The sequence below is a fragment of the Halichoeres trimaculatus genome, unplaced genomic scaffold, assembly GCF_033239565.1.
Source record: "Halichoeres trimaculatus isolate MK-OKI-2021-1 unplaced genomic scaffold, fHalTri1.1 fHalTri1_scaffold_2, whole genome shotgun sequence".
Classification (NCBI taxonomy): Eukaryota; Metazoa; Chordata; class Actinopteri; order Labriformes; family Labridae; genus Halichoeres; species Halichoeres trimaculatus.
Window position 1 is genome coordinate 6,775,091 of NW_027437180.1, and position 25,844 is coordinate 6,800,934.

General features: G+C 40.9%; 1 protein-coding gene across 3 annotated transcripts in view; it reads left to right on the plus strand.

Annotated features, from left to right (window-relative positions):
- rptor (regulatory associated protein of MTOR, complex 1) overlaps nt 1-25,844 on the plus strand; it is a 347,202-nt gene that overhangs the window by 191,717 nt on the left and 129,641 nt on the right. For all 3 annotated transcript variants that reach the window (XM_074690536.1, XM_074690552.1, XM_074690545.1), the window contains exons 9-10: nt 13,854-13,954; nt 17,854-17,998. In XM_074690536.1, the coding sequence (XP_074546637.1) occupies nt 13,854-13,954; nt 17,854-17,998 (246 nt within the window). The remainder of the gene's footprint in view (nt 1-13,853; nt 13,955-17,853; nt 17,999-25,844) is intronic.

Sequence of the window (25,844 nt, forward strand, 5' to 3'; positions counted from 1 at the left end):
GCAAGCAAGCAGAAGTTGAGCCAAGCTTTACCCTCATTTAGGGAAAAAATTGTTTCACTCTGGTTGTTTTTCTCTTCTCCATGCTACATTCACTATCTTAGTCAATGAGGTTAGCTTCTGCCTCTTGCTATCACCAACATGTGAAGCTGCTTGTGCACTGGGCGCGCTGTGATCAGCTGAGGTAGCCATATCTACTCTTCACCCAGAAACATCCCGTAACAACCAAAACATCTACATACGGGCAGAGGTGGGGGTTGAGGCAGACACAGGGTGCGTCTCAATGCGTCCTCCACGATATCGGAAGTATTTTCCCAGTCGCCATTTTGAAGACTGTACCAAAGCAAAAATTGCGCTCAGAGGAGAGAGGATGGAGGAGACTGATCGGAGGAGTGATGATCGAGGTGACTAGAGAGCTGATTGGACGCTGCAGCAACTCAGACTTTACATGAAGCTTTACAAACACAACAGAGTTTAATGAGAGAAAAGACGAACTGAAAACAGGCACAGAGGATCGTTCAGAAACTGATCATAAACTAGGTAATAAAGGGTTTGCTGTGAGTTTAAAGCACAAAACACTGAGCACAACCATCATCAAATCAATATAACAGAGGCTTAATACAGAAAACTGACTGATCAATAATATCTTCCTGAGACACAATAAGGTGGGCTATATTAAGCTTCAGAGTTCACGATCAGATGAGCTCTAGATAAAGGCTAAATAGCTCATACATAGTCTCACAATTACGCATTTTACCGGAAAAGTGATCTACGAGCTTCTAAACAGCACACAGAATAAACAGAGAGCAGGTTTTCTTCATGGTAACGTGTGTGTTGCACAGGTTGAAGGAACAGGCAAATCTCTGTTACTGTTTATGTTTGATCAGAGTTATTACACCGCACATGCCCAGACGAGCTAACAGCTGTCAGAGCTGACTGACAGATGATCCAGAGGTGATCAGCTGATGCCGTCATCACTGAAACACGTCTCTTCATGTGACGCTCCGAAGAAGAGGATGTCCCATTGCTCTAAAAACAAATCTCCTCCATCCTCTCTCCTCTCTTCAGTTCCTCCCGTCTCTCCATGCATCTCTGGTGGGAGGGCCTAAGACGCAAGTGAACGACGCAAGTGGAGGAAGAAAGGATAGAACTTTGGAGCTTTGAGACGCACCCACAGACACTGACACATGTGAATGGCAACCTGTAGGAGACAATTTAACAGGATTCTTCCTGTAAGAGTCGACATTCGTTTTTTAGGAAAATCCTGCAGACTCTACCTTTAAAGCCATGAAAGCGTTTGGCGATCTCACACAAGCTAATAACCTGAGCGGCACACCCTGGGTAGCATCTGATTTTGAGTTTAAGCCCCTTTAAGCTTTGTTTTGGTTCACAGGCAGAACTGTCGGGATATGTAAAGAATCAGAACTACAGAAAACTACAGGAAACTACAGACTGACACATTACAGCTTGTAGCTTTCTTCATACAAACAGGAAAACTAAAACAGAAAAGCTATGTATCGATCATCTCATTTATCCTTGCTGATGTTGATCTTTAGAGCGTCAGTGAGATGTTTGATGAAAGATGCCATGATTGGTTTATAAATGAAGGAAGCTGTCAAATGGCTCTCTGTTAAACATTTTATTGGTCAAGAAAACTTAAATACAGGAACTTAAACCACTTACAATGTTGAGAGAGACTATAGAAAAAGCCAGAATCATAGAAATCATCCAAAAAAACTATATAAATCTACATACATTTTAGCCGTTTATGGATTACTTGGAACCTGAAATGAAAGTCATTTGAGAAATTACAACTTCCTTTTGGAATTCATATCTGCTTTGCCAATAAAAAAAGAAAAGATAAATTGAAATATCACTTTTCATCAGAAAGTCTCACTAGAGCACTTGCAAATGGATCTCCTATGTCTGATAAAACATTCAACAAGGAAGCCAGATACCTCATCTTTGTAAATCGTACCCTTCTGTACAAACATTTAATAGGATTACACCTTTATGAAAGGCCACTAAAATGTGTCGGAGTGATTCGTCTTCCTGCACAGATAACCATTCTTACATTTTGATATGCTGCGCTGAGTGAATCTACTAAAGCTTATCTCAGCGGAGTTTCAGTGTCCTAGCAACATCATCACTGCAGGTTGCTCTTCTGAGCAGGCTCCGGCATAGAGAAGCAGGGCAGCTGGGTATTGTTCAGCCTCTAAAAAAGGTTCAGGGTGATTGGTCTCAAATAGGATTCAGAGCAGCCTTGTTCCTTTGTCATCGTTTTCGCTTCGTCCAAATTTTACACGTGGGGATGAGTAAGCAGCTATTGGGCATTGCTCCCTCTGTCCACTCGTTGGGCACGTATTCACACTTTTAAATGTCACGCCCGGTTTGAGAGCACGCGGCGAAAACACTCATCCGCTTTCAAATATTACAACCATTTGTTGGAAAATGTATTCAACATAATGTCAGCCTCTAGTTGCTGTGTGCTCTTGATTTGTTTATTTATTTGATCATTACTCTGTCTGTCCTCCATCTGTGGACCCTTCTGTCTCTGCTTCCCACATACATCCAACACACATTCTGGCCCCGTCCAATCACAAAAGCCTTTTAGATACCAGAGTCACGACGCAATGCGCATGTGGATTTTACCTCCTCACACGTACTTTTTTTTCCCACCTCTCTCTGCTTTCTTTAGTAGACTTGTCTTTCACAGACGTGCTTCTTACAACGCTCATGACACATGGTGTCGTGGGTTGATCCCTTTCACAGCCTCCCTCTGAGTCTTTCACTGTGAGTCTTTCCCCCCTGGGCAGGCAGGGCAGACCCGCCCCACAGCGATTGGATCCCGGCTGTGCTGGGCTCAGCAGGGGTCTCACTGTGTTATTGAATGAATCACATCCCTGTGATGGGGTGTCAGCATTAATAACACCACAGAGATATGTTATTGATCCTGTAGGGAAATGCTTCATGCCTCGTCTCCACAGAGACGTCAGAGAGACAGCAGCAACATTGCAGATGGTGGAGATCAGGATCTTTGATCTAGATAACAGAGAAACAATGTTTAACCTTATCCCCCTCAAATGAGCTAGCATGGCTGTTTTTTATCTGCAATATGGATCCTGTTCCAGCTTTGAATGTCAGGGAAAATATTAATGAGTTCAAAGCAGAGCGTATTTTGCCTGCTTTTCATGTTTAGTCCAAGTTTTAGTGTTGAAAAGAAAACACTTGTTAGGTTTAGTCACATTTTAGTCTTGAGTCCAGTTTTTAAAATCCACATTTCACCTTTACTTTCAGTCAAAACATTTCCTCTTTCAACACATTCAGCAGCAGAGATTGGTAATAAGGTTGTACCATCTGTAAACCTGCAACATCTCATTCTCTGAACACTTTCTCTTGTGTAAAATCTTAGGCCCCGTTAACACGGAGACTCCCGCAACGATTCTTCCTCTGCGTTTTCAAAAGCCACCCACGTTTACATGAGGACGGCGTGAAAACGATCCGCGTTCATATGACTCCAGGAGGACAAGTCACTTCTTCTGTTCTTTCTTTTGCTGCCGTTTTGTTGTGTGAGACGGTCGGCAATCCAACCATAACGCGCATTACCGCCACCTACTGGACTGGAATGGCTCAACTGGAAATGTGGCTGAGCGAGCAGCCTTCACCTGAAACTGCGAGTGCGCATGCGGTGACGTCAGCGTTTCACCCTGAAACGCTCTGCTCTGTGTTTACACGAAGCTGGATGGAGGAGCGGATTCAGATCTTTCCACTCTGGGGAGCGTTTTCAAAAGTTTGCGTTTTCACTGAAAAGGCAACGTGGTCTCGTCTAAACGGAAGGCCAAAACGCAACGAAATGTTTGCGGAATTGACCGTTTTCAGCGTCATGTAAACGGGGCCTTAGTGTAATAGCAGCTGTCTCTGCTGATCTCCAAAGGTCAGTATGCACAGATAAAAATTGAGCTGTAGAAGCATGATCTGTCTGTAGGTCAAGTAAAAAGAAAAGAAAACACTTTCTGTGGACATTACAGCTCTGTTTTTCATCCCTGACTCCTATGAAAATAAAAAAAAACCATAAAAGTGCACTTAAAGACAGTCTTTGAATGCACCTTCAGTAACAGGCGCGCTTTTAACTTAACCTCTGATTATCAAAACTTCAAAACATCTCACTAAATGCAGCTTCAATAGCAGCAAAAATGTAGAAAATTAAAGTTGCCAGTGCAGTAGCTGATGGTTGTTATAGGATTGATGAAAATCAGAAAGTTGCGTGAAGGCACTAAGAACTCGCACACTCAACCTGTTGCAGGTAAATTACCAAGCTAACACTACAGCCTGTTTCTACCAAGCCTCAGGTTCAGTTTGGTTCTTCTCGGTAAGGCACAGATTTTATGGCGTATCCACTGACTAATCCCAGTAGAGATCCCCAAATAACTGAGCCGTCCCACTTTTTGGGAGCCTTCAGTAGGAGTGTCATATGGAATGAGTTTCCTGTCTTAATTCAATCAACCAACAGAAGGGCGACTAGTATTGACCAATCAGATTATCCCTGTTTGTTTATGGGTGTGTCCGCATACAGGCGGGCACTCTTTCAACCTGGTCTACCACCCCCTGACCTGCAGGGGGTGGTAAGGGCTAATAAATGTGATTTCTTCATTTTTTTGTCCACTGTTGAAATCAAATATCATTTAATAAATACACAAGCTCTCGGTTTTACACTGAAGTAGCTATATTGTATAATCATAGCTGCAGGACACAGTTTGAGCACGCACAGAGCAAATTTGAGCCCAAGAGCAGAGTTTTAAAAGACAATATCACGAAATCTGAACAATGTTGCCAACTTCTCAGCATCGCAAGTAGCTATAGGCCCGACCAAAAGTAGCTAGATGTCGGTGGGGGGTGCTAGTCTCTGGCTAAACAGTACTGCCGGGGGGTGGGGTTGACAGCGCCCCCCCCCTTCTATCTCCTGCTTGGCCTCTGCCTTTTTCTCACTGATCGGGGAAAGAGAGAAAAACAGCCCTTTTTTTTTTTTTTTTTTTTACCTTTTGTCCCGTGATCTTGGAGCCTCCAATCACCAAAAAAAGGCGCTACATTTGTCGCTAGTCACTTTTCTCTGGTTTTCTCGCTGGGGGGGTCCAGAAAGTCGTTAAAAATAGCAACAAAATCGCTAAGTTGGCAACACTGAATCGGAGCACTTATATGAATTAAAAGTGCTTTTGAATTAAGACAGGAAATTAATTCTTTAGTGCCAGACTAAACCGATCTGATCCCAGAAGATGGAGCTACGACACTGCAGACCATTGATTGGTCAAAAGAATCGTCACTTACCGTGCAACAGTGGCGTCTGTACGGCGTCTCCTGGTGGCACACAGTCTTCTCTGAAACAAAGCTTGATTGTTTTTTGTAAAAGTGAGCCACATAGAAATCAAGGACAAATTGCTGGATGTCTTCCATCGTATTGTCAAGTCGCTATAAAGTTATTATTATTATTATTATGCGTAGTAGAATAGAATAGAATAGAAAACACTTTATTTATCCCCGAGGGGAAATTCAGGAGTTACAGCAGCATTTAAGAAAACAAAAGTAAGAAAGTGTATAGAAAGTGCAAAAAAGTCCACAAGAAAAAGGCGACGACACCCCGTCCACCACTCTCCAGCCCAGCCAGTCTCCACCTCCACAGGGTCCAGGACTGAGCCTCCCCAGCAGTCTGTTCAGTCTCTGTCTCCTGGATCCTGTCTGCTCACAGTAGGCGAAGCTCCTCCTATGCATCCGATGTCAGCTATGTCAGCCACGTCCGTGAACAGCACGATGCCGCTGGGTTAGCACAGCTAGCTCGTTCATCCCACCAGAGATAGATCCCACGTTCCCAACAACGATGGATGGAAGAACAGGTCCACGTCGTCACCTCCCAGCTCACACCCGAGAACCAGCACGTTGTCCTCACCTCCTCCTCCTCCTCAGCTCGAGGGAAATCATCAAGCCCTACACTAGTTAGCATTGACATGCTACAGGCTGCTAACAGCTAATTTCACATGTAAACAATGCAGCCATGGTCACATGTAGGATCTCCAGACAAACACAGGAGAAAAGTAGTAAAAATATCACTGAAGACACAAAAAGTTTGGTGTCCATGACCAACAATGAATCATACAAAGTGATGATCCACTCCAAATACAAAGATTACGAAAAAGAGACAAAAAAAATTGCAAGGAACCAGACAAAGAAGAGAGAGCTGCTGCAACAGGCAGCTACTTGGGCAGCGCCTAGCAACGGAAAGGTAGTAGTGGAAGTAGTAGTATCTAAAAAGACAAAACTTATGTTCTTCAGAATTTTCATTGTCTGAATCTTGGCGTGTCACCCTGTCTTCCTCCTGGAAAAACAGGTTGCTGTCAAACGTATATTTTTAAACATTAATTAAGAAAGTGAACTCTAGTTTAGAGGAAACAAAATGTTCCCACAAATTGAGTTTAAGCTTCAGGTCTCCTTAAAGTCTGAAGCATCTGGTGTGTTTTTAAAGCTCAGAATGTTCTTTGCATTACTGGCTCTGATTGGTTGACTGTTTTCCTCCATCTCTCTGGGTTTCACACTCATTAGTCTCTCATGTATGAAGCTTATGATGCTGGTTTGTCATACAACAAACTCTAGAACATCTGGTTTCTGCTGTTCTCTTCTTGGATTTTATTTGTCTTTTTCATTATTTGTATTTTAATGTTGAAAGAAGAAGACAATTAAGAGACTGTTACCACCTGGTTTCAACATTTTCCCTGTTTAATTAGATCACAAGTAGACAGCTTTAACTGCAGGTCTCACGGCTTCTCAGACAGGTGGTCTGTGACACATTTGTTCTAATTATTCTGAAGTGTGAACACTCGTGCGTCTACATTAGGAGCCACCCACTTCTTTCCCTGTATCTATGGCAAAAGCCACGAGGAGTAAGTGAACACCTGCTTCTCATGAATGATGAATTCAATATGTCTCTGCTGTGTCTCGTGAAAATTGTGTATTCATATATTTACTCCTTATGCTGTTAATTTAGACTCCTTATGAATTTCAATATGATAGTTAACCATTCAGAGCAGCATCCGCAGTCCAACATGTGTTTGTGAGATGATGTTTATTCAGGTTTGTATTTAGCTGCCATGCATTCTGTTTCTTTACACGTCACCTCTGTTTGTGAGTGTCTACGAAAAACCCCTGCCACAAATAAATACACAGTCCTTGAGCTAGAGTTGGGGGTGTTTATGATACTGAAGTAAGATGCTCAGTACTTTGACATGACGAGCAGTGAGGAGGGGCAGTGTAATGAGGATGGATAATAAAAATAAAGAGTGTTTTTGAAGGCTCTTACTCGTGAAGATATCCTCATATCCTCATAGAGTGAAAATTTCGAGGCACTTGGGTTTTTGTAGAAGTTGTTGCCATGGTGAGTCATAAAATTTTCATGTTTTGCCATGAATCAAGAAGCCTTTTTGAAGCAGGTCAGGATGATTTAAGACCCATGAAATTAGGTTCAGACTCCAGAATAAATAAAACGTCTTGTTTGATGTCTATTCTAGGATGCGTTTCATCGAGACGGAACAAGAATGTTCCTTATTTCACTCCATCAAAACACCACTGGCCCAACATTTCACCACCATGCACAAAAACTGGTTGAAACATGTAACACATTGGGACTTGTGAAAAGTTTTGGGGGACATGCTTTAACACCTTTAAATGTTAAATTGGGTGTTAGATTTTTCATGGCAGTGTGTTTATACCCATGCCAAGAAGACATGCCTCAGTATGCTATTTTTTTCATTCCACCTCACTCAAAAAGAGGACAAAATACTCATGGATATGAATTAAACTATCCTTATTTTAGTTTGTGTTGTAAGTATATTTTGTTTATCCTTTTTTTTTTCGCTAATGATGTTCTAGGAACAACATGGGCTGTCTGACTCTTTAACTTTGTGCCTAATCACCAACATGAGTGACTGATATAACCTTGAGTCGAAGCAACTCCCCTTAGTGTGTACAGGCTTACACTTCTTAACCAAGAATGATAAGTACAGGACAATCTATAGTGAACAGTAGTTGTGTGAACAGAATCCCAACAGGGTGAGCAGGACTCAACACAAAGTGGAGAGTTTATATCCTGAAGAGACTGAGATAAGAATAAAAGCTTCCTGATTATTATTCAGTTACATATACAAAGAAAAGTTGATATAAGATATTGGTTTTAGTCTGATTTCATGGGTGCTGATCTTTCCAAGGACACAGATTTGAATCATCTGCCCTACAGTACAAATTAATAAATTCATTGCACTTTTTATTTATTTATTTTCATTCATTATAAGGGGAACATTTCTACTGAAGGTAGTTTAAGACATGGATAACAGAAATTTAGAAGATGTAATTTTTTTTTACACATTTGTCTCCCATTAGCTCGCCTTCCTCATGAACATAAATGTTACAACTTTCATTTGTGTTGCTGATGTCACCGACATTAATGGTGTCAGCTATTTTTTAGAAATCAGCTGTTCGTGAAGTGGCTCCACTTTTCTCCACCTGACAGGTTAAGGGTCATGGTTGTTACTCAGGTGGTTTGCATATCTGTGCTGCTAACCCTTGTTTATCTCCCAACTCTAAAGACCAACTACATTTTTTTTTTCCAGTCCAGAATTCTCACAGTGTCAATTTGCCACAGTGTCAACAGGCAGAGGTGAACTGTGAGGAGACTTTTTTTGCGGGCGTGCAGGCTTGCTTTTGTTGTTGGGAACAAAACCCTATTGTAACAAGATTTTAGACAATCATAATTAACATAGCTAGGTAATGACTTGGTAACGTCGGGAATAATGTCTCTGTTGCCTTTTGACTGTGTATGTCATCTCACACCAGCTGCGTGTTCAGTCCAGTGCTGTGCAGGACTGCCAGAATACTGGAGTCACAGACTGAGGAGTTCCTGCACTTCCCACTCCATAAATGATCCTCTTCTTCATGTCAAGCAGAAAAACCTCAAACCTGTTGACTCCTAGTCTGGCTCTGCTCATTATGTCTGTTTGTTGTTATAGTCAAGCTGAATACAATCTGGTTTTGACAGCATTTTTATTTTTTTTTTAAAGTCAAAAGGCATTCTTGTGTAACCTTGCAGAGCAGACGGACCTGCCTGATTCAGTTTCTGAACTCCTGCAGCTCCATCTTGCCAGGCTCCAATGACTAACGATTTCACTTGGCTAAATTCTGACTGGCCCAATCAGGGAAGAGAGGCGGGAGCTGTGTGAGCAGATGTGACGTCAGCAGACTTTCGTACTTGTCAGCGTTCCTTTGATTCTTAAGTTAAATTTATAAAAACGGAAGCTGTCGCCTAACGCCTTTTTCACAGCTGTTTCTCGTGATTCAGTAGTTGTTCGTCTATTATTTCTCAGAAGCATCGGCTCACATAAGCTACATCATACCGTGGCTTGATGTGGATTGGTCCGTGGTGAGTGTGTCAATCAGAACGGTCGTCCAATCAACAGCTGCAGATTTTTTTTAAAGTCCTGCCTCTGAAAACAAATCGGAAGAGCTGCTACCCAGATGGACTAGTGAAATATTTCCGTGGCGGATATATGAAACTGTCCGTCTGGCGTGTGAGGCTAGTTCTTGTGGTTTCCATGCAAAACTTGCTGCCCCAGTTGATCCAGTTTTAATAAAAAATCAAAGCGTCACAGCTCCCGCTTCTGTCAAATATCAGAGGCTTGTGTATCTGCTGTGACCTGCTGTAGCAGGGACGCAGTCAGACCACAGAGGAGTGGATCCAGTCTGAGCTGACATGTTGACTTCAATAAAAACCTATCTGATCTGGCTGTGATGGAGCAGAGCTGGGGGCATTTGCCATATTTTGGCCAGAAGAAAGTAGTTTAATAAGCAGGATAGGTTAATAGGGTAATCGTAAAGATTTGTTGGTGTCCACTCTAATGGGGTTCTTTTTCCCATAACCATACATTACCCAGCAAGAAACTTAAGATACAAAATATGTCTGAAAATATCCATGTTGTTTGGACAGCTGAATTAGCGTGCTAACCAAAATTCACGTTTTAGCCTCTTTCTTCACCAATATGATGCTAATGTAAGCTAACGGTTTTACCTTACCTTGACTTCAATTGTGTTAACAAGCAGAAGCAACATGTGGTTTGACTCTTTTTAAAGATACTTCAAGATGTATAATTTAAAAAAAAGTACAATATGGGTAAACATGGACTAAAATTAAATAAAAGAAAGAAAGAACATCAAATTTCAGGTAAATCTGAAAAATTTGACAAGCCTAACACCTCTGCAGGCGTTATTCACTTGTTCTGCTATTCATTCATCTATCAGTCCATCGGTTTCACCAAAATGCTGTATTTTGTCCTCGAATATATTACTGAACAGGGATATGAAGTGCTGAGTGTTCATCCTGAGTGCTGAGTCGCTCAACACCTTTGGCAGGCGTTCAAAGTGCTCTGGCGCTGGCCGGCCCTCGTGGTTATACAGTAAGCTTGTATCTGCCAGGAGCTTCACAGCTGCTATTATTTGTCACTAAGGGGTGGAAACGGGAGGCTGGGGGTTAGGGAAAGTTCAGACACTCTGTGTGCAGTTATTTGTAATTAGCTTGGCAGCTCATCGGCTTTACATGCCAGCTGTCCGACTACAGTCCTGAACTTACGCTGTGAAAGTCTTTATCAATAAATATGCGCAGTTACAGCACCACTGGATCATTTATTGTTGGATAATACAGACTACAATATATATCTTCAGGAACAGCACACTTACTCTTGACAGCTCCCTAATTCATCAACTGATGCTATCGAAACCCAGCAGGAACTAAAAGTCAGTGGGTTATGTTTTTCAACTACGAGGAGAAACTTGCAGGAAAACCCTTCAGCATGTCTGTTTGCAACAAATATCACCATCTTTGTGGCATGTTGCATCACGCCAGCTCTGCAATGGTACAATGATTTGTAGAGGAAAGAGGGAGAGTCAGATTTTGGAGAAACATCATTGTCTTTCCAGGGAGATTTTGTACATACAGATATTTATTGAGCCCTGTATCACGCTCTGATTGAGTCACTGAAGTCTTGTTCTTGCTGTTAGTATCAAATCTAGCTATGAGCATACTCATCACCAGGGGCGTAACTACAATTAGGCAAACACAGGCAGTTGCCTGGGGCCCCAAGATTCCCAGGGGCCCCCAAAGTATCTCTTAAAAACTGATTTATGAAGTTCTCTTCAATTGAGAGTATTTCTGTTTTCTAAAGCTAACTTCACATGCTTCAAAATACATCAAAAGGCTTAATCTTTAATGATGGTTTTGGGTCGTCCCCCTCCCTTCTTATACAATGACCTATTCCATGTTACAACACATCTGAAAATTTGATTCAGGAAGAAAGTGGTAAAAAACACTTTTTTCCCCCATTTTTTTTTTTTTTTATTTTCAACCAAGTCGGAAATAAAACCAATGTTGCTCTGAGATTTGAAATAAACATATCAGACTTTTAGGATTTTAAGGACTTTATCTAGTCCAGGAAACAGGATCATTTTCTTAAAATCAAACTTGATGAACATTATTGTACAAAATCTCTTTTTTGGATACAGAACTCACTGGACAGGGGGTCAAAATACATTAAAAAACAAATAGAAACACATTAACTTTAAAATAATAGTACCAAAAAGTATGGTAACTGTAAATATCACCTCTTTCAGTAGATTTTTTTCCAGTTTTATGTTGTGCTTGATATTTACATATTTTTTTCTTTACTATCTAATATATATATATATATATATATATATATATATATATATATATATATATATATATATATATATATATATATATATATATATATATATTAATATTTACCTATTGTAATGTTTTTCACTTTATACTTTTTATACTGTTACTCTGTAAATTCTCCACTGTGGGACAAATAAGCTGTCAATTGACCATAAAAGATTTCAAATCCAGGACAAAGTGGACTAAATTATGTATTCACTTTTTTCAAAATCAAACTAAAGTGCAGAATTTGAGGAAATGCATTTAGTTGCGTTAAGTAACCATGCACAAGATTGGCACTGTCTCATGCCTTGATTCTGGGAAAGAGACAGTGGACCCAGGAAAGGCCAGTCTAGCTCTGAGGAAGATGAGTTACAAGGACATGGAGGGCCCCATTGACTGGGTTAGCCTTGGGCCCCCAAAAGACTGAATACGCCCCTGCTCATCACTTTGCATTACATTACTAGTTTCTCATTTGTCAGTCTTTTTTCCTTCATCAGACTGCAGATGCAAAGAAACACACCATAAAGACACAACTTAGCCCATTAAATCAATCAGATATTTTAGATAATTTAAGACAACACATGGATAAAAATGGAATCAGCTCTGTTTGCCTCTGGTCATGTTTGCACACATGAACGTGGACTCAATATGAAATCTTGAGTCATGTGACGACCTATTTAAGTCAGATAACGTCAATATAATCTTACAAAGTAATGCTTCATTTCTCAAACCTGCAGCTTTTTTCGTACGCAGACACTTTTTTTTTTCTTTGCAGGAAACATGTTAGCAGAAACACTCAGAGCTGTGAAGCATTTAGAGGTGCTTCTTTCCACACCTTGTCACTTCTCCCCACACCTTTCATAAACTTGAGAGACGCTCCTCCCTTTCACTTTTCTCAGACCCAAATGACTCATTAGCTCAGATTAGCTGTGATATCTGTGAAGCAGGTATGGTGTTCTTTCTTACTCTGCTTTACATAATGTTCATTAGAAAGCCGAGGACTCGCTGTGTGGCTGAGCTTGTCTGGTTGTGCTGCTGTCATGGCTGTCACGCCAACCTGTTAGGGAGATTTCTGTTCCACATGTTTCCATGGTGCGCTGAATAAATGTACATGACTTTCATCATCAGTCTGGATGGACAGATTTACTCATGACAGCTGGGTGTTCCAAGGCTGTGTGGATACTGTGCTGTGCTTGTAAACGGGTTACCTTACAAAAAATGAAGTAATGAAATATGAAACTTAAGTTAATTCAACTCATCTTAAATAGTAACGATTATTATTGAAAACCATTCTACTGAATGTCTTTAGTCCACACCACGTAGAGCATAGACAGCTGATTGATGCCACAAAGAGCACAGACGCTGTCCGTGCTGTGGAACACAGACAAACAGTCCTTGTCATGTGGAGGACCTGTGCCACTGCTGCACGTCTAGAAGTCTGCGTCCCCTCCTCACTCACGGTTACAAAATACAGTCACAAACTAATGATTTTAAGTTGTGCTTACTTAAGCAGGAACAAAAGTTAAATCTACTCAGAAATAATCAGTTTCAAAACTGAAAACTCAGATATTTGAGTAAATTGAACTTACTAACAAGTTTCAAGTTTTCATAGCTTTATCCAATTGAGTCATTTGAACTTTGGGGCTTACAGTATGTGCTGTATTAAGGGGTTACAGTCATCTAACTTCCGCTGACTTCCTCAGAGCCTCTTCTTTAACTCTTTGGGATAAACAAACAGAGCGTGTAAAATATTCAACTCTCTTTTTCCCTTATTTGTTTCTGTGAACTGCCCACCCTGCATGTTAACCTCACACATAGTATGCGCCTCGCCTTTGCCCGCTCCTCTTTGTCTCATCTTTTGGCCTGCAGTAACTTTTCTTGCTCACATAAGTGTATAATCACACATAAATATTCAACCCTGCAGTCATTGTTCGTCCCTTTGTGATGGAGCTTCTCCTCCTGTTCATGTAAATTTCTTCCACTGGTTGGGATGACACCACTGAGCAGTTGCCACTTTGTTGCTCTGAGTCAACTGTGTGACATACAGTGAGCGCGGCTGACACACTCCCATCTGTGTTGTGTGGTGCAGGATCCCCGGCAGGCTCAACGACAGACGCACCCCCCTTGGAGAGCTCAACTGGATCTTCACAGCCATCACAGACACCATCGCCTGGAATGTTCTGCCTAGAGGTAAGACTTCATCCACCCACACGCACACACACACACTCACTCATTAGAGATGCTTGGTTAAACTTGTTTAATCTCATGTTTAAACAAATTCTCCAAAGCTTCCAGACTCGCATAATTAATTTAATTCATGTTTATGAGGAAGCAAGACGAGGTAATATATTCATTAACAGTTAAATAGGAAAGTTGTTTTAAACATGACAACACCCAAACTTTGTAAACTTAGTTGGTAGTTTTGTGTCCAGAAGGTGAGCAGACTGTTTAGTGTTACTCACAGCCCAGCTCTCTGAGGGTGTGGTCACACTGGCCATCTGAATGCAGCAGTGCACAAGCATGATTGCCCCCCCTGCAGCGCGGTTCTCCTGCTCGCAAGTATGGCCCATGATCTCACTGCTCCCATATGAACCAGACCTAAAGACAAGCATGGCCGGCTACAGTTTATAAGTAGTGTAGTCTCATCAGAGTCAGCATGATGAGACACAGAGAACAATGATACAACTTTAGTGACTTTCAGCCTGTGTTGAGTTGTTTTGGTCCAACAGCCCTCTAACACCTCCGGTGTTGTTTGAAATGATTGCTGAAAGGAGCAGCAATTACCTGTGAAGTGAACCTTGCCGATGGACACCTCTCCAAAGCCAAACAAGCGGCATCCTCTGGTCTAAGAATATAAGACAATGCTGAAGTGCTGAAATCTGCTGTTTCTGGAGTGTCAGCTTGAAGCTGGCTCCAGAATTACCTGAAGTCACATAAACACCAAGTCAAAAAAATCAGAAATTAATCTATTTACAGCCTGGTTCAAAACGTCTTCAGCCTGAATCACTAAATTTTACTATCGGCACACTGTACAGTGAGTGAATTTTTTTCTATCTCGGCAGTTCAGAGGATATTAAGATTTCAAGCTCACTCAATCAGAGGCACAGCTCAGCTCACGTGACTGATGGGAGCCCTATAGCTATATGTGAAGCCCTTGCCACTTCCAATATGGCCGCTATAGCCGATCTGCTTCATTTTCTGTTTCAGAAACAGACGGGTGATGTCGAGGAGACTGTGTCCATGTTTTATACAGTCTTTTATACAGCCCCGTTTACATGACAACACTCTATATGAAAACGCTAAATTGTAGTGAAAAAAATCTGGGTTTACACGGAAACTGAATACGCTGCAGTAAGCATGCTAGGCCTGTATGTGGTGCTATAACTGTCTTGTCCAGAAGCAGCTTCTGGTAGATCTCCACCGAAGAAGAGTTGAGCTGGTCATCTGGTGTACTATACTAAGAGCAGAAGTAGAGCAATAGATGCACATTTTGTATAAAGACAGTCAGCAGATCCAGCAGATTGAACAGCACAAGCACAACACGGTTGTTAACAACGATGGTAACAACGGTACTGTTGTCCTGTTGTATGCACTTGTGACGTCAGTGTTTCCGAAAAATCCCACTCTGGAGGCTGTTTTCAAAAGTTTGCGTTGTAGGTTGATATGCCATTTCCATGTAAACCCGAGGCTGAAACACAACAAAACTTTTGCGTTTCACCCTAAAACTGTTGTTATGTTAACAGCCCCTATGGTGCCAAAGCAGATAAGTGAACTGTGCCTAACAGGTTAGACTTGGGGTCTTACTGGCAAAAAACTGTTGTTTTTGCTTTTATTTATTGTGTATTTTTACCTATCTGCTGTTTAAAATCATATTTATTCACTATCTGTTTTTACTGATCTTGTTTTTATGCTTGTACAGCACTTAGGTCAACTACAGTTGTTTTAAAATGTGCTTTATAGATTAAGTTTGACTTGACTTCACTGGCCAAATAAAAAGGACTAATGAGCTTGAGCATTCGTGGGCATGGTTAAGGTAGCCAGTGTTACAGACATCTGTAACGTGTTAGTGAATCCTGATTATGTCATGCACCCAATAGGAGCCAACGTAACCTCACTCTTCATTTTATTGATAGACTCTCAAGTTTGAACAGACCACTGCAGAATAACTGCTGACTGTGGGTTGGAATGAACATTATCACAAACAGTTTAACCCCTGTTTTTTAGCCTGTGCTCCTTTACGTCAGCATTATGAACTGACAAATGTATAAAAGGGAGACTACTTCAAGATCACATCTAAAGTCAGCACAAGTGCTTTAACACAATAAACTAATGGCAGCACTCACATCAAAAATAGAGCTTTGAGCTTTATGTTTGTGAGTATCAGCTGATAAAATGTAAAACAAAAGAATAACAATCCTGTTTTTTTATCTGTTTTTTTTTGTTTGTTTGTTTGTTTGTTTTTCATATAAGCTCGTACAGCAATCATCTTTGTACGTCTATTTCTCGGGTAGGTGCTTCGGAAAGGGACAAAGTCCACAGTATTTTTTCTGCACACTGGCCAACCTCCCAAAAAAAAAAAAAACTTTTCACAACATTTTGATCATAGACCTTTTTCACGCAAAAAAAATGTAGTAAAAGTAAAGGAAGAGCATGCTGGTTTTTGTGCTACAGAGCTTCCTCAGTGTCTGTGTCATTGATTTTTTTGCACTTAAATGTTCAGTCGTATTTTCAGATTCATCATCATCAGATCTTGGTTGACGAGTAGGACTTTTTTACTCAGTACATGAAATGAGAACAAAACGGGAAAACATGCCATTTAAAGCCAAGGCAGGGTATTGATTGGATTTCTTCCAAGAGTAAAAGTAAAAAAAGTATTTTCTATTCATTTGTGAAAGGTAAAATTCATCTTAACCAGTGGCTCATTATGTTTGGAGCTGCATAAGATTTTAAGAGTATTTGGTGGGTACATAGTTAAACTGACTGATAGTGGCCACATCTGTGGTAATGAGACCCAAAGCAGAGAAGAAAACAACAACAACCACTCTTTTTATGTTGTAAGGAAAAACCTGCAAACGCAGCAAAACTAAAAACCAAAAACTGTTTGAAAAAGTTTATTTAACATGTCTTCCTGATGAAGAATTATGAAATGAGCCGCGTTTCAGCTCAGGAGGGAGCCTAAATAAAGGCAACTAATAAAAGCAGCAGTGAAGCCTCAGCAATCCTAAAACTTTGAGAACTTCCCTGGTGGCGGCAAATAGTGACGATGTTGACAGAAAACGCCAAAAGTGCAGTAAGTGCAGGTTGGCTCCTCAAATTGAGATTAATTGTCTTCAGAGGGTTTAGGACGATAAGTGGGGATCAGGGAAAAGCTTTAAAAAGCAAGAATACACCCAGAAATACATAAACACAAACATCAACACACCTGAGACTCTGGAAATGACAACACACGCTCAGACTCTCAGGTCGTCTCACTGGAAAACTCACACACTCTTCATTTTCTGACATTTAACTTTCACGGCACATACTTTTTCCTATCGCTGATATGCAACACACATCCATAGAAAGACACACACTCACACATGAGCACACTCAGACACACTCAGACTCCCTTGAGACAAACTGTATCCCAGCTTGAATAGCAATGTGACAATGCTGATGGCTGCCAAAGCCTTTTAAACCCCCGGGGCTCTGCTGTTAATGAAGCAGCCCACATCAGAGAGGATCCCTGTAATGAAGGCACTGCACACCTAATCCAAACCACACACACTCGCACGCACTCTGGAGTCTCACACACAGTACTAGCACTTCAGTATTTTAACAGCAGAACAGTAACAGTAGGCCCGGGAGTTTTCAGACAATGGCTGTGGAATAATATCAGGAAAGACACACACACTGGCTTAGTTCAACAGAGTTTCACATTCCTGAACCAGAGATCTGTATGGGATTAGCCCAGCCCTGACACAGTCTATAGGAGAATTCTGTGACAGACGAGTTCAGACTCCAACCTGCATATCCTAATTTTTCTGTAACTGAGCACACATTGACCTGTTTTGTCATCTTCTCTTCTCCTGCTCTGTCTCCATCTCCAGATTTGTTCCAGAAGTTGTTTCGTCAGGACTTGCTGGTGGCCAGCTTATTCCGCAATTTTCTGCTAGCAGAGAGGATAATGAGGTCGTACAACTGTACACCAGTCAGCAGTCCCCGCCTGCCCCCGACATATATGCACGCCATGTGGTAAGACACACGCACAAACAGATCTCAGGCTTTTTGGTTGCAAACACTCATAAATAGAGCTGAAACGATTCCTCGAATGATCCGAGGTACTCGATTACAAAAAATACTCGAGTAATTTTCTCCGCCTTGAGGAATCGTTTGATTTAAAAAAAGATCAAAGAGTGGTATTTCAAATAGAGCTGAGGCCATATTAAGAGAGTTTTCAGACCCCTCAAGCTACCTCTTATACAAAATAGCAACTAGCAACAAATCTAGCTTCTTTTCTGGAGTTTGGAGACTAATGGGTCATTCTACGAAACGGGTGCCATTTGGGTCCACAACATTTGAGGAGATGTACAAGGCACAAAAAATGTGTCAAAGTGTGTTTACAAAATTTAGAGTTACCAAAGCAAGTGCTCTTATTGACATGCTGTATCAAAAAATTCTATTTCTTAAAGAGAAAAAATTTCATTTGAAAAATAACTGCTCTTTAACTAAACAAAAATGTATTTTATCCGATTACTCAATCGATGGGATTTTCAATAGAATACTCAAATACTAAAATATTCAATAGCTGCAGCCCTACTTATAAACATACTCAACGATACGCAGATGTCTTTTTCTTTATTGGAACAGAGATGAAGAAGAAGAGGAACAGTTTCTGCTTGTCACTCACATGCCCACTTGAGTTAAAGGATGAACAGACTTTCTGACAGATTAATTCTTTAATGAGACAACAGACAGTCTTACTGAGGGTGTGTTTCAGTAATGATTGCAAATTGTTTCCCTTAAAAAAATCATGGAGGCATCACAAAGTGCAGTCTCTCTTTCAGCTCTTATTTCCCTAAAAATGAAAATCTCTTTTTAAATCATTAAATCAACCAGCTGCGTCGACAGCAGAGCTTATTTCACTTAACAACAGCCAGCTGTCATAATGAGCAGAGCCAGGCCTGGAGTCAACAGGTCAGAGGCCATTTCAGACAACACAGACGAGGAGAAGCTCATCATGGAGGTGGAAAACAGTTGGTTCAGTAATTACCCTGGTTTCAGGTTCTTAAAAAGCAGTCAGGTGTTGATGGCTGAGGGAGGACAGAGCTGAGCCACAGATGAGCTGCTCTCTTTTCTTAGTAACATGTTTGTTTGCTTTCAGGAAAAATAGATTTGAAGGTTTGAATCAACTTTGGCCCTTAAGCTGAAATGTGTTTGGTCTAGGTCGGTGCAGAGCAGCATGATGGTGAATTTACTGGAAACTGGTTGTGACTCACTCCACAGGTGTTGAAGTTCTATGGTGGGTTGTTGGTCTTGTCACGTTAGCCCTGCAGTGGGCTGGCATTCTGCTCAGGGTGTACTTGTTGGCTAATGACAGCAGTCACGACCTTTACTTGGCAAAAGCATCACAGTTAATGGAAGGATGGAAGTGTCAGTTGGCACAGACGCACAATGAGAGGCTCACAAACAGACTTACCCTTAACTTCACACGCATACTCTTAGGAGCCGCATAACCCAGAATTAAGCTCAGCTTCTCAGAATGAGTCATTTCTGTTATTCTCAAAAGATGTACACCTGGTTCCCTACCTTAAAAAAACTGGTTGTTGTGAACCAGAGTTAGATGGCTCATCCAAACTCCTGCAGTCTAGTTAAATTTGCAGACTTTGTCTTGTCTTTTGTTTAAAGTATAGCTTGTTTCCTGTGCTTGTCAGTGGCTTTACAGAAGTGCATCAGATAACCGGGAAAAAAAAAAAAAAAAAAAAAAAACATCCACATGATGATGCAAGCATGAAATTTGGCACAAATACTTTCCAAGGGCCACTCTTTCGAAAAACGAAAATTCAAGATGGCTGCCACTTCTCTCAAATGCTTACCATTTCAATAATTTAAATGGTGATGCAAAGGTGAAATTTGGCTCAAATACTCTAAGGGCCACTCTTGAATTCCCATATGTCTAATGTTATATTTCAAACGAATTTCCCTTGGAGAGCATCCGTGCCAGATTTCATGTTTGCATCACCATTTGAATGATTCTCTGGAAATTTGCAATTATCTGCTGCACTAAAAATTTCTCCAGTCATGGGAATGTACTTTTAGGCCAGTGCGCACCAGCACTTGCGCGTATTTCGCATCAGCTGATCAGTGACCCTTCTCACGCTCACACAGGAGTCACCTTTCTGCTCTCTCTTTGGATCAGAAGTTTCAGTTTGTCTATTTTTCCTCTCATTATTTAAATATCAACAGAGGAGTTCTCCTCCAGCTTTTGGTGATCAAACCTGAAAGCCTGTCAAAATTCATATCACACCGTTACTGTGTGTCTCTGTGCAGCGGCGTGTCCAGACTTTCAGACTGGGGGGGCTCATAAGGGTAGGGGGGCAGGATGTGTACATTTACAGGTTGCCACTATTTTTCTTATTTAACTTCACGCTGTACTTCAAGAACCATAAATAACTCTAATTGTATAGATATTAAATCCCAGTTTTTGCTTTCAGTAAAAAAAAAAAATATTATACATAATGTGCGTCAGCCAGTCTGTTATTTTTAAGCAGAGCTTTTAAGACAAAATTGATCAGATAAACCTTTGAATTACTACAATAGGGACATTTAAAGCAGTAATGGCAAGAACATATTTAATAAAAAAATGTGTGTGCAACATTCCTTATTAGTCAATAAATCAACATATTAATTTGATAAACACACAGTCACATGCAGACAAATCAAAGAACAAGAGCCATCTTATTGTCAGCCACCCTACTGACTGTCTCAGACTGGCTGTTTGTAGCTATGAGCCAGACTACAACACGTTAGAATTCCATTTATTCATAATGTAAAAGGAAGAAGTTATAACACTAAAAGGGTTTCAGCAGGTAAGCAAAACAGCTTGTAACACTTAAATACGAGAGACTTGAGTATAATTCATACATCTCGGCTCGTTTTTTGATGGAGATGCATAATGTGTTTTCCATTTTTCTTCAAGCCTTCAATAGGTAGATCTTGCATTTATGCCGGTTGGGTTTAGAGATCTTGGGCTCAAAAAGTTTGGTGACCACTGCTTTAGGGGGTGCAGCTGAACAGCCTCCACCCTGGGCCTAGGACACTTTGTGAATTACTTTTATCTTACCTATTCTCTACCTAATCTAAGTATTTTTCTAAGGTTGACGTTACAAAGAGCTACTTTTAGCCTAATGATGCTTTGTGAATACAAGTCCAGAGCTTCATCAGTGCCTGTGTTATTAATGTATTTTCATTTTAATGTTCAGTCTCATTTCCAGACTCATCAGACCTTGGTTGAAGAGTAGGATTTTTCACTTCATTCAACATGTATAATAAGAACAAAACGAGTACATCTGCCGTTTAGAAGCAAGGCAGGGTATTAATTAGATTTTTCCCAATGTTCCAAACTGCTTCATCATGCATGAGAAAGAGGGAAGGACAAGAAAATGAAAAGCTTTAGTACCTCGAACAACTTGTGCTGCAGAGAGATCGTGAGCCAAACATGGAGGTGGCTGTATCTTATTTCTGCACTCCAGCATATGCACACACCTCGTTTGTGTTAATTATTGTTTCTGTGACAGTGTTTCTGAGTAATTCTTACTGTTAACATCTGCTGGTGTCTGTGTGTTGCTTTTCGCCTTGTGGAAGAGGTAGATGAGCCGTTACGGTGTCGTCACCACAGTCATCCTCACTTGACCTGGCTGCCACACATGCACACAGACACATGATGAGCTGCGTGTGTGTGTGAGTGTGTGTGTCAGGGCTGTGTTGAGCTGCTGCAGCCACCCATCTCAAGTCTGAGAGCAGCAAGACGACACCTGCTCCCTGGAGGATAATAAGAGACACTTTGTGTCCTGTAGGACATCACTGGCTGTGTGAGACGTGGCAGAATAAGGTTAAAAGCAGGAATGGAACAAAAACTGCGACTACACCAGAGCACAAAACTTTTCTGTGGAATTACTGAAAAACTTCAAGTTTTAGTGCTGTCCCTTTTACTCTCACAGCTTGAGACCTGAGACACAACTTCCTTCCTGCAGTGTTTTTCAATTCCACAACTTTCCTGAAATGAGCTCAGTGTATTCCATTAATATAGATAAGGCTGGGTGATACAGCTCTAACAACAGTCACTGTTTTGTGTTTTCTGCTCTGCACTACTGTTTTCTATCACTTGTTCCAGTGTGTCCTTCAGAATGACACTAAACCTTTTACTGTGAGATAGGTAGATGTGTGTGTTGACACTTCCAGCTATTGTAATCACACAATATTAAGTTAAAGAGGCTATGAAGAGAATCTGTTTTAATTAGATGGCAACGACACCTTCTCTCTCACGCACACTGTCGTGAAGACGTGACTCTTAACAAGGCATGTTTGCCTCTGAAATGAATGGAGATCAGATCTTTTTTTTTGTAAAGAAAACTTTTTACTGGATACATGAAATGTATTTATCAACAGTTATGTAGAGCTGTTATTTGAAACGTGACAACAAGAAAACGGTATGACATCATGCTGTAGTTTACTGGCAGCCAGGTGCTCTGCCGTATCCGCAGGCTAACATGACAACAAGTAAACTTTATCAGTTTGTACTGTGGTTTAGTGGCTGGCTATATTTACTGCCAGCCCGGTGCTCTAAGACAGTCATTCCCAAAGTCTTGGTCCTGACCCAAAGGTGGGTCGCCAGAGAGTTTTTTATGGGTCACCAAATTAGTTTACACAAAATTCATGCTGTCCTAAACCAGAAGAAGTGCCCCCTCACCTCGATTTGTTTAATGATGATTGGCTCCTCACACTGTCATAGCTGGTTATGTTTTCATTGTGAAGGGTCATCAACAATATTTACAGTAACTGGAAACATGTAACTGTTTTAAAACAGTCTGAAGCTATGAGCCGGCACTACTCAAACAACCAAAGCCAAACCACCGTATGTTTCCTACTGTTTTACAGCACTCAGAGGAAAATGCTGTCACTGTGTCACCATCACATACATAAAAGAGCTGACCCATTGATCACTTTGATCGTTGGTTTCCAAATGAAAGATTTGAAGTCAGATTCAAAACCTCTTTGAGTTTGAAAGTCCAAAGTCTCTGCTGGATCTTGGACGGACACCAGCAGCAGAAACAGGGCTGTTACAGCTTGTTACAGCTGTGTAGTGACATCACGCTGAAAAAGAGGATGAACATCGCATCTTAATATCTTGTCCTGAATATCACATGACTGGGATACAATTCAGAAAAGCAAGCAGGCAAACCCATATAGTAAAAATACAAGTATTTTCAGAACATAAGCCTCACAAAACTGTAATGCATTTTTCAAATATGTTAGGCCTGTTAGCTGCTACAAAAGATGTTAGATGATGCGGAAACATGATTAAAGAAGCCTTTGTAGCTTTGCACAGTTATTCTGTCAATTGGTTTACGGATTGGACATATTTTGGATTGAGTCACTGTGGCTTGTTTCACCCAAAATGTTGGTTACCTGTAAATAAGTTTGAGAAACACTGCTCTAAGACATGTTTGTAATGTGTAACAATAGTGAATCCTGGTTATGTCCTCCCAGTCATCTACCAATCAGAGCTAACGTAACCTCACTCTTCATTTTATTGATAGACTCTCAAGTTTGAACAGACCACTGCAGAATAACTGCTGACTGTGGGTTGGAATGGGCATAATCACAAATGGTTTAGCCCTTTGTGGTTCAGCCTTCGGCCTCCATCCCTCTTCTTGTCCTTTTTCTGTCTGACAGTTAAGCTCCAGTGTCCACCATCACTACAAAATTAATCACAGTAACCATTTTCAGCAGAGAAAAACACGGATCTCTCTTCTCACTACTAAACTTTGTCAGCTGGCGTCATGTTGCCATAGAGACTTTCCAGTCCTGATCAGTTAGCTTGGACGTAGCATTTAGGAATACCTTATATTGGCGCAGATAATCTCATTTTAAAGTGTGGATTAAATCGAGGTATGTAACTAGAGGAGAGATTTTTTCAAGATCACTTAGAAATTCCTCACAGCCTCTTTAAACATTTAAATTAGATCATCTTATTGTAATATTTTAATAGTTCAATACTTCATTATTTATATTATTGTAATACATGGTCACAAACTAACCGACAATGCACAATAGGCACCTCCTCATTTCCTAGCTGTGTGAAAGGAATTAAAAATTCATTTTTTTCATCTTGTCTGTTGGTGATAAAACACCCAGAAAACTGTCATAATTGTGCAGAAATACTTGAAAAAACTTGCCTGTGCTTGCGATAAGCTGGACAACAGCCGAGACACACCATGTATCTGGTGTTTGAGCCCTACAATAACAGAATTATGATTTCCATCAGTTTATTATTGTAGTGGCAGCTGAAGGTGATACTGTTTATTCAAGGTGCACACACAAAATTCAGCACCTAGACTCAGTTTCTTTGCGCCTGCATGTGTCTGATTTTTTTTGACAAAATGAATCAGAAATGTGTTGATGGAGACACCAAAATAGTGCAGCTCAGGTTTCTTGATGTTTCACTTGTAATGTTACCACAGGGTGAGATCTGTGTACCAACAAGACGTGAAAGGTTGTTTGTAGCAATTCAAAACTTTTACAGTGTGTACTGACATCAGCAGCAGCCAACTGTACTGAACTTTTTAAAAAGATGTGTAAGAAGATGCATCTACACTATATTACCAAAAGTATTCACTCATCCATCCAAATGTTTAGAATGAGGTGTCCTAATCGCTTGGCCTGGCCACAGGTGTATAAAATCAAGCACCTAGGCACTCAGACTGTTTTTACAAACATTTGTGAAAGAATGGGCCGCTCTCAGGAGCTCAGTGATGCCACCTGTGCAATAAATCCAGCCGTGAAATTTCCTTGCTCCTAAATATCCCACAGTCAGCTGTCAGCTTTATTATAAGAAAATGGAAGAGTTTGGGAACAACAGCAACTCAGCCACAAAGTGGTAGGCCATGTAAACTGATGGAGAGGGGTTGGCGGATGCTGAGGCGCATAGTGGTCACCGACTTTCTGCACAGTCAATTGCTACAGAGCTCCAAACTTCATGTGGCCTTCAGATTAGCCCAAGTACAGTACACAGAGATCTTCATGGAACGGGTTTCCATGGCCAAGCAGCTGCATCCAAGCCAGACATCACCAAGTGCAATGCAAAAGAAACAGATGCAGTGGTTTAAAGCACGCCGCCACTGGACTCTAGAGCAGTGAAGATGCATTCTCTGGAGTGATGAATCACACTTTTCCATGAAATTTGGTGGAAGAGGAATTATGGTGTGGAGTTGTTTCTCAGGAGCTGGGCTTGGCCCCTTAGTTCCAGTGAAAGGAACTTAGAATGCTTAAGGGTACCAAAACATTTTGGACAATTCCATGCTCCTAATCTTGTGGGAACAGTTTGGAGTGGGCCCCTTCCTCTTCCAACATGACTGTGCACCAGTGCACAAAGCAAGGTCCATAAAGACATGGATGACAGAGTCTAGTGTGGATGAGCTTGACTGGCCTGACCTGTTTGAACACCTTTGGGATGAATTAGAGCAGAGACTGAGAGCCAGGCCTTCTCGACCAACATCAGTGTGTGACCTCACCAATGCACTTTCGGAAGAATGGTAAAAAAATCCTGTAAACACACTCCTCAACCTTGTGGACAGCCTCCCCAGAAGAGTTGAAGCCGTAAAAGCTGCAAAAAGTGGACCAACATCATATTGAACCCTATGGGTTAGGAATGGGATGGCTCTTAAGTTCATATGTGGGTCAAGGCAGGTGAGCAAATACTTTTGGTAATATTGTGTATAAAGGTATCATGTAATTGTTGGGAAACACTGAATACAGATGCTTATGAAGTTAGTTTGGTAGTTAGTCTTGAATTTCATAATGAATTCTGAATAATGCAGAT